General features: G+C 42.9%; 1 protein-coding gene across 6 annotated transcripts in view; it reads left to right on the forward strand.

Moving 5' to 3' along the window:
- The window catches only part of FSHR (follicle stimulating hormone receptor), a 182,456-nt gene extending 172,024 nt beyond the window's left edge, over nucleotides 1–10,432 (forward strand). For all 6 annotated transcript variants that reach the window (XM_087436789.1, XM_087436792.1, XM_087436793.1 and 3 more), the window contains 2 exons: nucleotides 3,312–3,497; nucleotides 7,862–10,432. In XM_087436789.1, the coding sequence (XP_087292915.1) occupies nucleotides 3,312–3,497; nucleotides 7,862–9,092 (1,417 nt within the window). In that variant the 3' untranslated portion in view covers nucleotides 9,093–10,432. The remainder of the gene's footprint in view (nucleotides 1–3,311; nucleotides 3,498–7,861) is intronic.
- Nucleotides 10,433–12,263: the final 1,831 nt, after the last annotated feature.

The raw sequence follows: 12,263 nt of genomic DNA on the forward strand, positions 1-12,263 counted from the left end.
CAGATCCCACGGGGAGCCCTGGTGTTAAGATGGCCCTTCAAAGTTGTACTGAATTAAGGCAAGAGGCCCAGCCTTTCATCAATAGTCGTTGGGTGCGGGCTGTCCCTGGGTGGGGAGCCAGATCTTGGGTAAGCGAGCCATCTGTCAGTGTAGTATACATCAGAAATGTGCTCTCACTTATGGAAATGATTGACCTGTAATAACATCTTTGCTGGGAAAAATAGAAATTGTTCAAATCAAATTTGTGGCACTGGCTCTAACACATTTTATTAAATGGGACGCAGAGTACAACTTAACTCCTGCCTCTCCTGACTCAGCGTCTTATTACTGACTGCTTCTCCCTTTCCACTTTGCGTCTCAAAATCAAAAATCCTAACAATGTTGAAACAATTTAGGATTACTAAATCTCTTCAGCACCAGCCATCATCCCACGATGTCTCCTGTTGGTACTTTTCAGGATTTAAATTCTCACCAGTCACTGCCAGAATACAGCATGTGCTGAAATGTTAACCAAAGTGATTTCTTAAAAAGGAAGACTGCAGGCATTAGACCAGCCTGAAAGACAAGGATTAGAAACATCAGCCCACGACCAACCCTTCCCCTTTGTCCAACCCACCAGCCCGAGGAAAGACATCGAGAATAAACATTCTCAACTGTTCACTGATCATATTAGGTCTGCATGTCATACATTTGCTAGATGTTGGTTGAGTACCTACTATGTGGTACTATCCCAGGTGTAAGGGAGAGAGAGATTTAAAAACAAACAGTACCTGCCTAGTATCTCATTCTGGTGGAGGGACAAATGTTACTGCCCAGAACAGTAAGCTTTGTAGAAATTTTCAGAGTACTTGGTCAAGGTCAAGTACCAGGAGGCTCTGGTAACAGAGCACATGCCCAACAAATCTTTGTCATATGACACAGTGGCTTTTTTTCCTTGTTGACAGAGAAGTGACAGTGTGTGGGGAAGAGAGCTCTTATCTTTTCCTGAATTTCTGCCATAGCCACTTCATCCCCTTCTTCCCTTCAATCCTTTCTCCTTCCAGTTCATTTAACCAGTATTTAAGAGCACGTACTATGGGCCAGGCTCAAGGTTCTCAAGACAAGTCTTACAAAAATGTAGCTTTCAATGAATCATTCTTCTGTTTGTATAAATTCTAAAATCTTCTGCCTGGTTTTCAAGGCTCAGAGATCTAATCCTATCCCATGGTTTCCTTTATTCCTCAAAATACCATTGCCCAGAATAACCCTTCTAAAATCCCTCACTGCCATGCTTTGTGTTCTGGGTCTCTCTCCAAGCCTACCTATAGCCAGTAGTCACAATAACCTCCTTCCAAGAAGATGCAAATAACTGATAATGTCTTATGTTCTTACTCCCCCTAGGGATGTTTGCATCCTAAGAGTGGAAGGTGCTTTTACACAGGAATTAAGATCTGACATTAGATTTCCAGGCCATGTGGAAGGATCATAGCCAGGGAATAAACTGTGTGTCTGTGTTTTAGGGGAACAGAGAGAAAGAGTGAGAATATTTATAGTTAAGTCTGAAACCACACTGAACAGTATCCACTGTTCTCATCTTTGCTCCTGCTGATATAAATTTCTATGGATTTTTCTTAATCCATGGAGATACCAGAGAAATGTTTTTCTGCCAGCCCAAAATTTGGAAGTCTTGATAGGTTCATGTTTGCTCACTCCATCAAGTATCCAGTAAGCTTTAAGTAAGCACTTCTACAAACACTTGTATTTCCTTATCTCCCAGGAACCACTTTTGCTCAAGACTTTTGCTTTACCGAACTCTAAGAGATTCTGCAGCTCTCTCCTACCAACCACCCCCTCCTTTCAACATCCACCAGCAGAAGACCTGGATCCTAGGACGCTGACAAGATGCCTTAGTCTCACAGCAACAAAGCCACCTAGTGCAAATGACAGCAGCTCACATCATTTGTAGCTGTGATAAGGAAGAATCTGAAATATAAGCTAGCTCTAGAACACTGGGCAGATAGAAAGGCACCAAAGCTTCCTAAGCAGGCTTCCCAACCCAACACCCAGGTATTGAATTGCACTCAGGTCAACCCACCCAACACATTATTCTGCTTATTCTCTGATACGTGTCTAGCTCCTTGTAAATTTTGCACAAGGTCACTCTCTTCCTTGGTGCCTTTGATACTCTCGGTCACATATAATTGCCTGCTGCAAAAGCACCGTGTTGCTGAGCTCCCTTTAAATCCAGATTTCCTCTCTCAGTCTGCCTTGTGTCCCTCTCCCTTGAGAATCTCTCTTCTGTAAGACCTACTCCAGCCTCTCATTTTTATGATGATGCTGCGGCATCTCTGCTAATCAGACAACTATCTACTGAGTAGATTTCATGAGGCCAGCCTTGTGCCAGATACCACATATAACTCAAAAGAATCCTAATAATCTCTGCTCTCAGAGCATCTGAAATCTGGCTGAGGAGACAAAACAAATACACATGAAAAGTACAACAATATGAAACAGAAGAGAAAACACAAGGTACAAGATTCTTTGTAATTGGTGGAGGTCAGAGGACATCACAGTTGGCTGGGGTGATCTATCTATTCCCTTTGCCAATCCTTCTTCAGTGTCACTCCCCAGCATATCTTCAAACAAAGCAACAATTTTCTGGGTGCTTACTATGAGAAAGGCACTGCCGAGAATGCAAGGAGCCCTCCTTGCGTTCTCAGGAGGAGAATGCAAATACAGAAAGCTAGTAAACAAAGCAGAAGATAGTAAGTAGTGAGAGAGGCAGGAAGTATACAGAATATAATGCTATTGCACTCTTAATGGCTTCCAAGGAAAAATACCTCTATAACTGTTAAAAATGATACAGATGATGGAATCTCAAAGACTTCAAGGAGAGTCTGTTTTGGTTCTCTATTGCTGCATAAAACTATCCTAAAACTTAGTGGCTTAAAACATTCCATTTTGTTCACAATTTTGTGTTGCAGAAATTTGGGTGGCCTGGTCATTGCTTGCTACCACCTCCATCATGTTAGGTCAGCCCAGGTGGCTGGGTCTGGGGGATCTACTTCCAAATTGTTCCCTTCACTCACATACCTGGTGCATCTGTGCTCCCTGGTGTATCTCTCTCTACACACACAGACACACACACACACACACACACACACACAGCCACAGGGCATTTTATCCTCCAGGATGTCTCTACACATGGCTTAGACTTCTCCCAGCATGGCGGTCTCAGGGTACTCAGAGTTCTTTCATGGCACCTTAGGGCTCTATAAGACCAATACAGAAGCCCATAGTAATGAGGTTTTGTTTACCTTTTCTCCTTATAGAGATGTTTCAAGAACCAGGATCCATTCCCTGCCTAACTATGGCTTAGAAAATCTTAAGAAGCTGCGGGCCAGGTCAACTTACAACTTAAAAAAACTTCCCAGTCTGGAAAAGTTTGTCACACTCGTGGAGGCCAGCCTCACCTACCCCAGCCACTGCTGTGCCTTTGCAAACTGGAGACGACAAATGTGAGTCTTCTCATGTCCATCCCTTGAGCCCTGCCTGGGCATTTCTCCAATGCAGAACTTGGTCAATGACTTCTACATATCTGTGGCATCAAGAGAATCCACCTGTGGAAAGATCTCCCTGACGAAAGCTCTTAGGCATATTCTAGATCAAAGCTTCAGTATTGTGGAGGGTTTCTAATTTCTATGAAAATGGGCTCACAGGAGAGGGACTACCCACATGGTAGACCACCTAGTAAATATTAAATGAGAATACATGAAAACACCAACCATAGTGCCTGACTCATAGCTGATGCTTAATAAATATTTGTTCCCATTGTCCTTTGTACCAATATGAATTTATCCTTCAAGTCCCAAACTCTGTACCCCATAAATGTCCCAGGGACCATCAAAGTCAACTTTGGAGGGAAGAAGCATAACTGTCATACCGGAGGCTGATGCACACATCCACAACACATCCCAACCACTCTAAGCCTCTCTAATCCATCTTCAGATCTTAGCACCCCACAGGGAGGACAAAGATTGGGACATCTGTTCACTTTAGCTTTCAAGGTTAGTCATGTTCAAGGAAGCCCAGGTCAAAGAGGGTAATCCAAACAGAGCCAAGTCCCAGTAAGTAACTGGTTAAAAAGTTGAGGTAATCACAGGATTGGGAGAGAGTGGAGAGGGAGGACTTTGGAGATTGCGCATGTCCCAGACACTTAAAGGATCCCTTGGAGGTAGAATTTATTGGATATCAGGAGTTCTCAAATCTCCTACCCTCCCCTGAACTCACCGATAGAATCCACACTCAGATGATGCCTTATCACCACTCTTGTACAGGAACCCAGCACAAATACAGCTTCCCTGTGATATTAGTTCACTGTGTAACAGCCTCCTCTATTATTCAACCTTTTACATTGACCTGCCCATGTAGACATATCCTTGCGCAAAAGCAAAATAAAACAAAAAACAACAAAAAAGTACACATCCTAAAATATTTCTAAGTAACTAAGAGTCCACACGCAGACTCACTTGAAGGATTTACAGAAAAGGAGCTACTTTTCAGATATAGTACACATCATTGGGAAACTCCTCAGAATTGGAATAGGACACTCCTCACAAATAAGCTCAAGGGCCAGGGAATTTCTTCCTGAGAGCTAGAATTCTTAAGGGCTTGGCCTGAGGCAGAAGGCCCCTTTTATATTCCAGACAAGGGTTACTCCAGCCAGGGCAAGAAAGATGCCAGTTCACCACCAAAACTCTGGAAGTGACCACCCCTCAGGAGAAATCTCGAAGGATGTTCAGATCACTATAAGGGCTGCGTGGTGTACTGTCTGGCCCAGCACCAACATACCACAGGATTATGTTATCTTAATGCGTTGCTCAGACTTCTCTGGTCCTGCCACCCCCTGATTGTGTAGATGTAGCCTCAGTGCTCTCCCAACTAGAAGTCTCCAGGTCTGCCTTACATTGTCATGGAACATGAAGCCTTCCCTGATCCCTCCAGACCACCCAGCTCTCACCCTCTCTAGAGTCCTGTTGTAACTTACCCCCAGGGCCTGTCGGGTGCAGCAAGGGAGAGGCCCACGCTTCATCTAGGAGGACCCGCCAAAACGGAGTAACAAAAACTGCAGTGGGCGTTCAGTCTTCATATTTAATAAATACGCACAGACACAAAACAAAGTTATGCTATTCAAAAGATAATCACGGAATTTATTTTTTAAATGGTGTCATTTCATTGTGTACCACAGTAGGTGTGGTTTGGTAAGGAGATTCAAGTCTAAAGTTGTATGATAAAATTGTTCTTCCAATCCTCACCTAGAAATTATGCCAAAGTGTAAATGTCAGGCCCTTGTGACTGTGAGGTTTTGGCCAATGGCCCTCCTGGGCTCTTACTGATAGACCTTGTTAACCACACCCCTTCTGTCATTGAACCAGTTATTTCCTTGTTGTAGTTCTATACTCAGCTTGCATTGTTATTTTGCTCTTGTTTTATTATTTAATTTTCCTTGTATTTAAGTCTTTCCTTCACAGCTAGATTTTAAATTGATGCACCGTGGCATGTACATCTAAGTACCCACACGGGGCCTAGACCCCAACATGAACTCCACAAGTAACCTCCATCATCTGTCTTCCTATGGCTGATATTTGCTGCGTACTCACTGCCAGGCACTGTAGTACTTTGCACGTATATCTCATTTAATTCTCACAAAAGTAATAGCGTTATTTTTATTCTCTTCTCACAGAGGTAGAAACTGTGGCTCAGAGACAGTAAATAACTTGACCAACACCAACCACACTCAGATCCAAAATCTCTGGTCTGTCTGTCTCCAAATCTCAGGCTCTGGGCCACTCCACCATGCACTTCCCAAGTATCTGTTCATTGATTTATCAGGGTCCAAGAGTTCCACTTTCTAAACTGATCCTAAACTGATTCCCAACTCTTTTTGATACTTAGGATTTATCAAGGTACTGCAGAGGCAAGACTTTATTTCCCTCATTTCCATTTTTGTTTCTATTCTTTTCTCAGAGACATTGTTTACTTTTCCCCCACTCATGTCGTTGGGTCACTTCTGTTTCAGGAAAGGGAAGCATCAATATTTAAAATATGTTGGTAGCAGTATCAACAATAAGAATCTTCACAGAAGGCAACATAAGCCCTGAGAAGTGAGGGATGTCTATAGATGGTTCAGTCAGATCTGTTCCAATGAACTGAATCGCAGGCTGCAGTCATCAGGTTACTTACTTTCTGTTCCTAGAATTGGGCTGCCGCTAATCCAATGACAAGGTATAGGAGGTGGGAGTTAGATTAAGGAGCACAGAGTGATTCTCTTGTCCTCTCTATAGCTGTCTCTGGGCTTGCCTCACCTTTCTTGTAAGATCTCTGACTAAACCAAAGGATTTTCTGTACATTTTCAATTACATGTATGTTAACTGTTTAGCCCCAGCGCAACCCGTGACAGATGTGAGAAGCCCTATGGGTCTCAAAAACAAAAGATGACACGTTCTCCAGCAAAAAGAGAGTCCCTTGGGCCAAGGGAAAATGACCTCTTAGCAATTCAATTCACTTCCTGGAGGGGAGAAGAGGGAGGAGAGGGTTCTCCCTAACAGCGCCTTCTCATAGAGGGCGCTGGCAAAAGTTCAGTCCGCGTGTGTTGGAACACTTGGCCAGCACTCATCCTTTAGCAGCAAATGGAATCTTTACCTCCTCCACTCCTCCAGCCACTCTCTCCTTCTTATGGGGTGGTCTTTGAAGGGTTTTAATACCCACTTCCCCACCTACATATGAGATTGTCAAGGTTTGAGAGAAATGCAATCACTTCACATTGCCATCACATGTCCCTCAGGGAGGGAAGGAGGGAGAGAAGGGCACATGAGAGATTTTTTTTTTCATCCAAAAAGAGACCTCAAGAAACATCCCCATTCCTTAGCCTTTGTTTCACAACAGAACTATTACCCTCTGTCTCTACAGGCACTCTCCACCTGTCTGAGTGGAATATTTATCATCTGGCTTTCATTCAAATCCCTTCTGAAAATGCCTCTATTCTGTTGACAAGGCCTCTTGTACATTTGGGTTTAAAGGGAAAACCAAGGCTGGAAAGAGAGCACAAGAAGAGCCAGCTCCTTGGGGGATGAGTTACAATCTTGGAATAAGTTAGGTAGTCTCACACCCTGCATTTGCTCTTTTGGGCACTCACTCACTTGGGAACTATTTAATATGAGACATCCAGGCTTACCTTGCAGACAAATACATGCCTAAGGCCTATCATGGCCCCTGGGGATGAGATAATAAAGAATAGGACCCTCACTAACATCTCAGGCAAATTAGCAGACCTCCCAGTAGCCTGAGTAACAAAGATCCAGGGACAAGGGCTGGCTCGGAACTAACTACAGACTCTGATCCTCTAATTTATGGAGATAAAACAAGCAAATAAGTTCTCATTTGAGTCAGAAAACATTCCAGAGCTTCCAGTGGCTGGAGTAAGGGGTAGAAGAATGGAGATATATCCTACTTGGGCACATTAAGAGAGAGCTGAATGGAGATGGGGACAGGAAAGTGTGGAGTTGATATCAGGTCCGTAAATCATTTGCACTTAACAGCAAGGCTTAGCTAGTCCCAGGCGCCTTCCTCCCCACATTCAGGTTGTGGCCAGATGGTTTCCCTAGTGACCCATCCAACTCTAGGAATATACACACAAGTTGTTCTCTTCATTTACAGTAAGCAGCATTAACCCTTGAGCTTAGCCTCAAGGGCAGACAAATGGTTAGAAGGAAAGAAAAAATTTCAGGTGGAAACCCATCATTTCTAGCCTGTGCAAAGACAGTGATGTATTTGCCATTCTGGATCCAGGATGTTGACTGTATTCCTTTTTGTATTTTTCTAGCTCTGAGCTTCATCCAATTTGCAACAAATCTATTTTAAGGCAAGAAGTTGATATGACTCAGGCTAGGGGTCAGAAAGTCTTTTTGGCAGAAGACGATGCGTCCAGTTACCCCAAAGGATTTGACACGATGTACAGTGAATTTGACTATGACTTATGCAATGAAGTTGTTGATGTGACTTGCTCCCCTAAGCCAGATGCATTCAATCCATGTGAAGATATCATGGGGTATGATATTCTCAGAGTCCTGATATGGTTTATTAGCATCCTGGCCATCACTGGGAACATCATAGTGCTGGTGATCCTGATTACCAGCCAATACAAACTCACAGTCCCCAGGTTCCTTATGTGCAACCTGGCCTTTGCTGATCTCTGCATTGGAATCTACCTGCTGCTCATAGCATCAGTTGATATCCACACCAAAAGCCAATATCACAACTATGCCATTGACTGGCAAACTGGAGCAGGCTGTGATGCTGCTGGCTTTTTCACTGTCTTTGCCAGTGAGCTCTCAGTCTACACTCTGACAGCCATCACTCTGGAAAGATGGCATACCATCACCCATGCCATGCAGCTAGAATGCAAGGTGCAGCTCTGCCACGCTGCCAGTGTCATGCTGGTAGGCTGGATCTTTGCTTTTGCAGTGGCCCTCTTTCCCATCTTTGGCATCAGCAACTATATGAAGGTGAGCATCTGCCTGCCCATGGATATTGACAGCCCCTTGTCACAGCTGTATGTTATGTCCCTCCTTGTGCTCAATGTTCTGGCCTTTGTGGTCATCTGTGGCTGCTACACTCACATCTACCTCACAGTGAGGAACCCCAACATTGTGTCCTCCTCTAGTGACACCAAGATCGCCAAGCGCATGGCCATGCTTATCTTCACAGACTTCCTCTGCATGGCACCCATCTCCTTCTTTGCCATTTCTGCCTCCCTCAAGGTGCCCCTCATCACTGTGTCCAAGTCAAAGATCCTCCTGGTCCTTTTCTACCCCATCAACTCCTGTGCCAACCCCTTCCTCTATGCCATCTTCACCAAGAACTTCCGCAGGGATTTCTTCATTCTGCTGAGCAAATTTGGCTGCTATGAAATGCAAGCCCAGACTTATAGGACAGAAACCTCATCCACTGCCCACAACTCCCATCCAAGAAATGGCCACTGCCCTCCAGCTCCCAGGGTTACCAATAGTTCCAATTACACACTTGTCCCTCTAAGCCATTTAGCTCAGAACTAAAACACAATGTACAAATGTATCTAAGTGTTAAACGATAATTAAGTCTTGACCTTGAAGAATAAGCCATTGCATAGCTGACTGAGTGCTTCTACATACTTCATCTAATTTAATCTTCCTAACACACCTGTAAGGTAAATTGGTCAGGAACTATTAACTCTATGTGATAAATTAGGATGTGGAAGTATTAACAACAACATTAATAATTAAAATAATGCAATACTACATCACATTTGTTTTATGCCTTATAATGTTCAAAGTGCTTTTGTTCAGATCATCTCAACTGACTCCTACAAAAGTCCTAGTAAACAGGCAGAACAGGGGTTATTCTTGGAGTGTTTACAAATGAGGAAATCAAGATTCAAAGCATTAAGTGACTTGTTCAAAACCGCTTGGCATGTAAGAGGCAGAGCCAGGATTAGGTGTTCTGATTGCCAAAGAACTTCCAAGAGAAGCAGCACAATATTCATTCATTCATTCAGCAAATATTTGTTGAGCACATTCAACAAATATTTATTGATGGCTTTGTAATGTGTCAATTTGGATAGACTGAACTACATTTCCCAGAATTCCCTTTCTTATGTTTCCCGTTAGGGTGGACCACAGGGAAGATTCTTGGGAAAATAGGAGGGCAGAAGGGAAACTGAAGCCATTTTGTCATTCACACACTTTGTTGCTGATCTGCTGATTCAGCTCATTGCCATGAAGCAGCAGCCGGGCCTGCAATTGCTCCACCTTCCCCTGGATCCTCCTTCAGGTTCCTGACTCCTGGGCCAGATATTCGTGTTTGGCTCCATGACGAGGAACCCCAGCTTCTACAAAGTATTTTTATCAGCAAGGTCAAAGACAACAAGAACAGAAACAGGACTCAATTTGAACTTGTGCAATTCCATCCCGTGCTTGTGGCTTCCAGCATGCTCATGATCTTCCCTTTATGACTGCCTGCCCTGTGGACTTCAAGCTCCAGCATCGGATGTAGAGACAGCATCCTTACAGAGACTGCTTAACCAACCCCCACATTAGCATAAACCAATTCCCTGTAACAAATATTTACTACCTACATACATACATGCATACATGACTGGTTCTGCTTGTTTAGTTGAACCCTAACTGATAGAAGAAACAATCTACTATACGGCATGCATATGGATTATAATGTTAAGAACATAGCAGCTTTGGAATCAGAGCTGAGATTTTAGTCTAACTCCATGATAAGCCAGGACTATACCTCTGTAGGCTCAGTTTGTTCCTCTGTAAACTGTAGCTGGTTATAATACCTATTGAGCTTATTGTAAGGATTGGATTTTTAAAAATGGGTATAAAGTGCCTAGTGCTATAACTAACTGGCTTGGTGAATATTAGTTTACTTCACTCCTCCCAGACTAGGGCCTGGACTAGTGCCTAGTTCTGACCCTTGATCTAGAACTCATTCCATTACACCATATTGTTCCTGATGAATAACTATACTTCCCATATCTTTTTTCATAAATGACCCCATCTGGATAATCTAGATCATAAATACCAACCACAAATCCTCACTAAGCACTACGCTATGACCAACCCACAGCGCTCTGGGTCTCTTCTCACGTATCCTCTTTCCATGTGGAAGTCAATCCTTTCTCTTCTTGCCCTACGGCAAACAGTTCCAAAGTTGGTTCCAAATGCATTAACAAGGAAGTCCTTCCAGGGCTAGAAGAAAAATCATCTCTGCCTATGTGATCTGGCTGTGAACATCGAATGAAATATAGAATTATCCTTGGAAATAGTCTAGAGCTGTGCTGTTCAGTACAGTAGCCACTAGCCACATGTAGCTATCGAGTATGTGAAATATGGCTAGCCTGAATTGAGACATGCTATAAGTGTAAAAGACACAACACATTTCAAATACATAGTGCAAAGAAAATAAAGAATTTTTTTTGATATTGATTACGTATTGTAATACTATTTTGGACAGATTGAGATAAAATATATTTAAAAATTAATTTCAGCTATTTCTTTTTACAGTTTTTGATGTGGCTACTAGAACATTCAAAATTATATATGTGGGTCACGTTTGTGGCTCATGTTATATCTCTATTGGAGAGCACTGGTCTAGAACTATATGAAAATAAAGGATTTTCATTTAGCATTTTCCTCTCCAGTCCCCATGGTTTGCTACATGGTTGGGCTGTCCCATCTCCATCTGCAATCATTCGTTTTCCTTGTTTGTGGCCAGAGGGAATACATTTCTGAATTTGGACTTAAAAGCAAGTAGCAGCTAAATTAAGAATAGAATACAGTATTAATTATTTCACAACATAGCTGTTGATGACACACTGGTTTAACAGATAGCGGTTCTGAGAGGCAAGAACATGTTCAAAGATAAATACAAACCAAGAGACGCTCAGAAGACTTTCGTTCCGTGACTCTGTCACTACAACACTTCCTGGTAAGAGATAAAGACTTTTCTCAAATAAGCAAACATATTAATAGGTAGCTAAATTCAGTCTTTCTAAACCCTTTAGACAAGGCTTCAGGGAAAAACACTTCCTACATCTCCTGTATTTGAATAAAAACAATTGGAGTCTAGCGTACTAATCTCTCTTCCCCCTAAAGGGAGATTATATGTATAACACCTCTGGGCCGCACCTCCCAGAATGGTGACCCAGAAAAAAAAAAAAAGAAAAAAGATACACAAAAGACATTTCAAAATATTATCCCAAGTTGTTTTTCTAAAACTTTTATCCCAAATCTCAAACACCATGCAGAGGGCCAATATCTCCCAGAGATTTCTTAAAGTATCTATGTCTCCGGAGATGATATTCAAAATATTAACAACTGGTACAGCCCTGGTACTGATCTCTCAGAATGAATACTGGCTGTGAATGATCCATTTGGCCATCCTGGTGCAAAATGGGTGAATGCCAGCCCTGCATGTTTCCCTTCCACCAGCTGACCTCAACCTGGACCTGCTCCCGTGTCTCTTTCCTCAAAACTTCACCCACCATAAACTCCTTCAGTCCCATCCTGGTCAGCCTCTCATATTGCCCTCCTCTCCTTCCCTCTTCCCTCAAGATTCTCCTTCACTGAATCCCAAGAAGCAGTCAGACAATATGGGATCCTCCTTGGAGGAGTCAGAGCAAAGAGACTGAATGAGTAAATCCAGAAACTTTTAGGGAACAGAGGAAAATAATG

This window comes from Ceratotherium simum, chromosome 11 (genome assembly GCF_057802395.1).
Source record: "Ceratotherium simum simum isolate JZ-2026a chromosome 11, ASM5780239v1, whole genome shotgun sequence".
Lineage (NCBI taxonomy): Eukaryota > Metazoa > Chordata > Mammalia > Perissodactyla > Rhinocerotidae > Ceratotherium > Ceratotherium simum.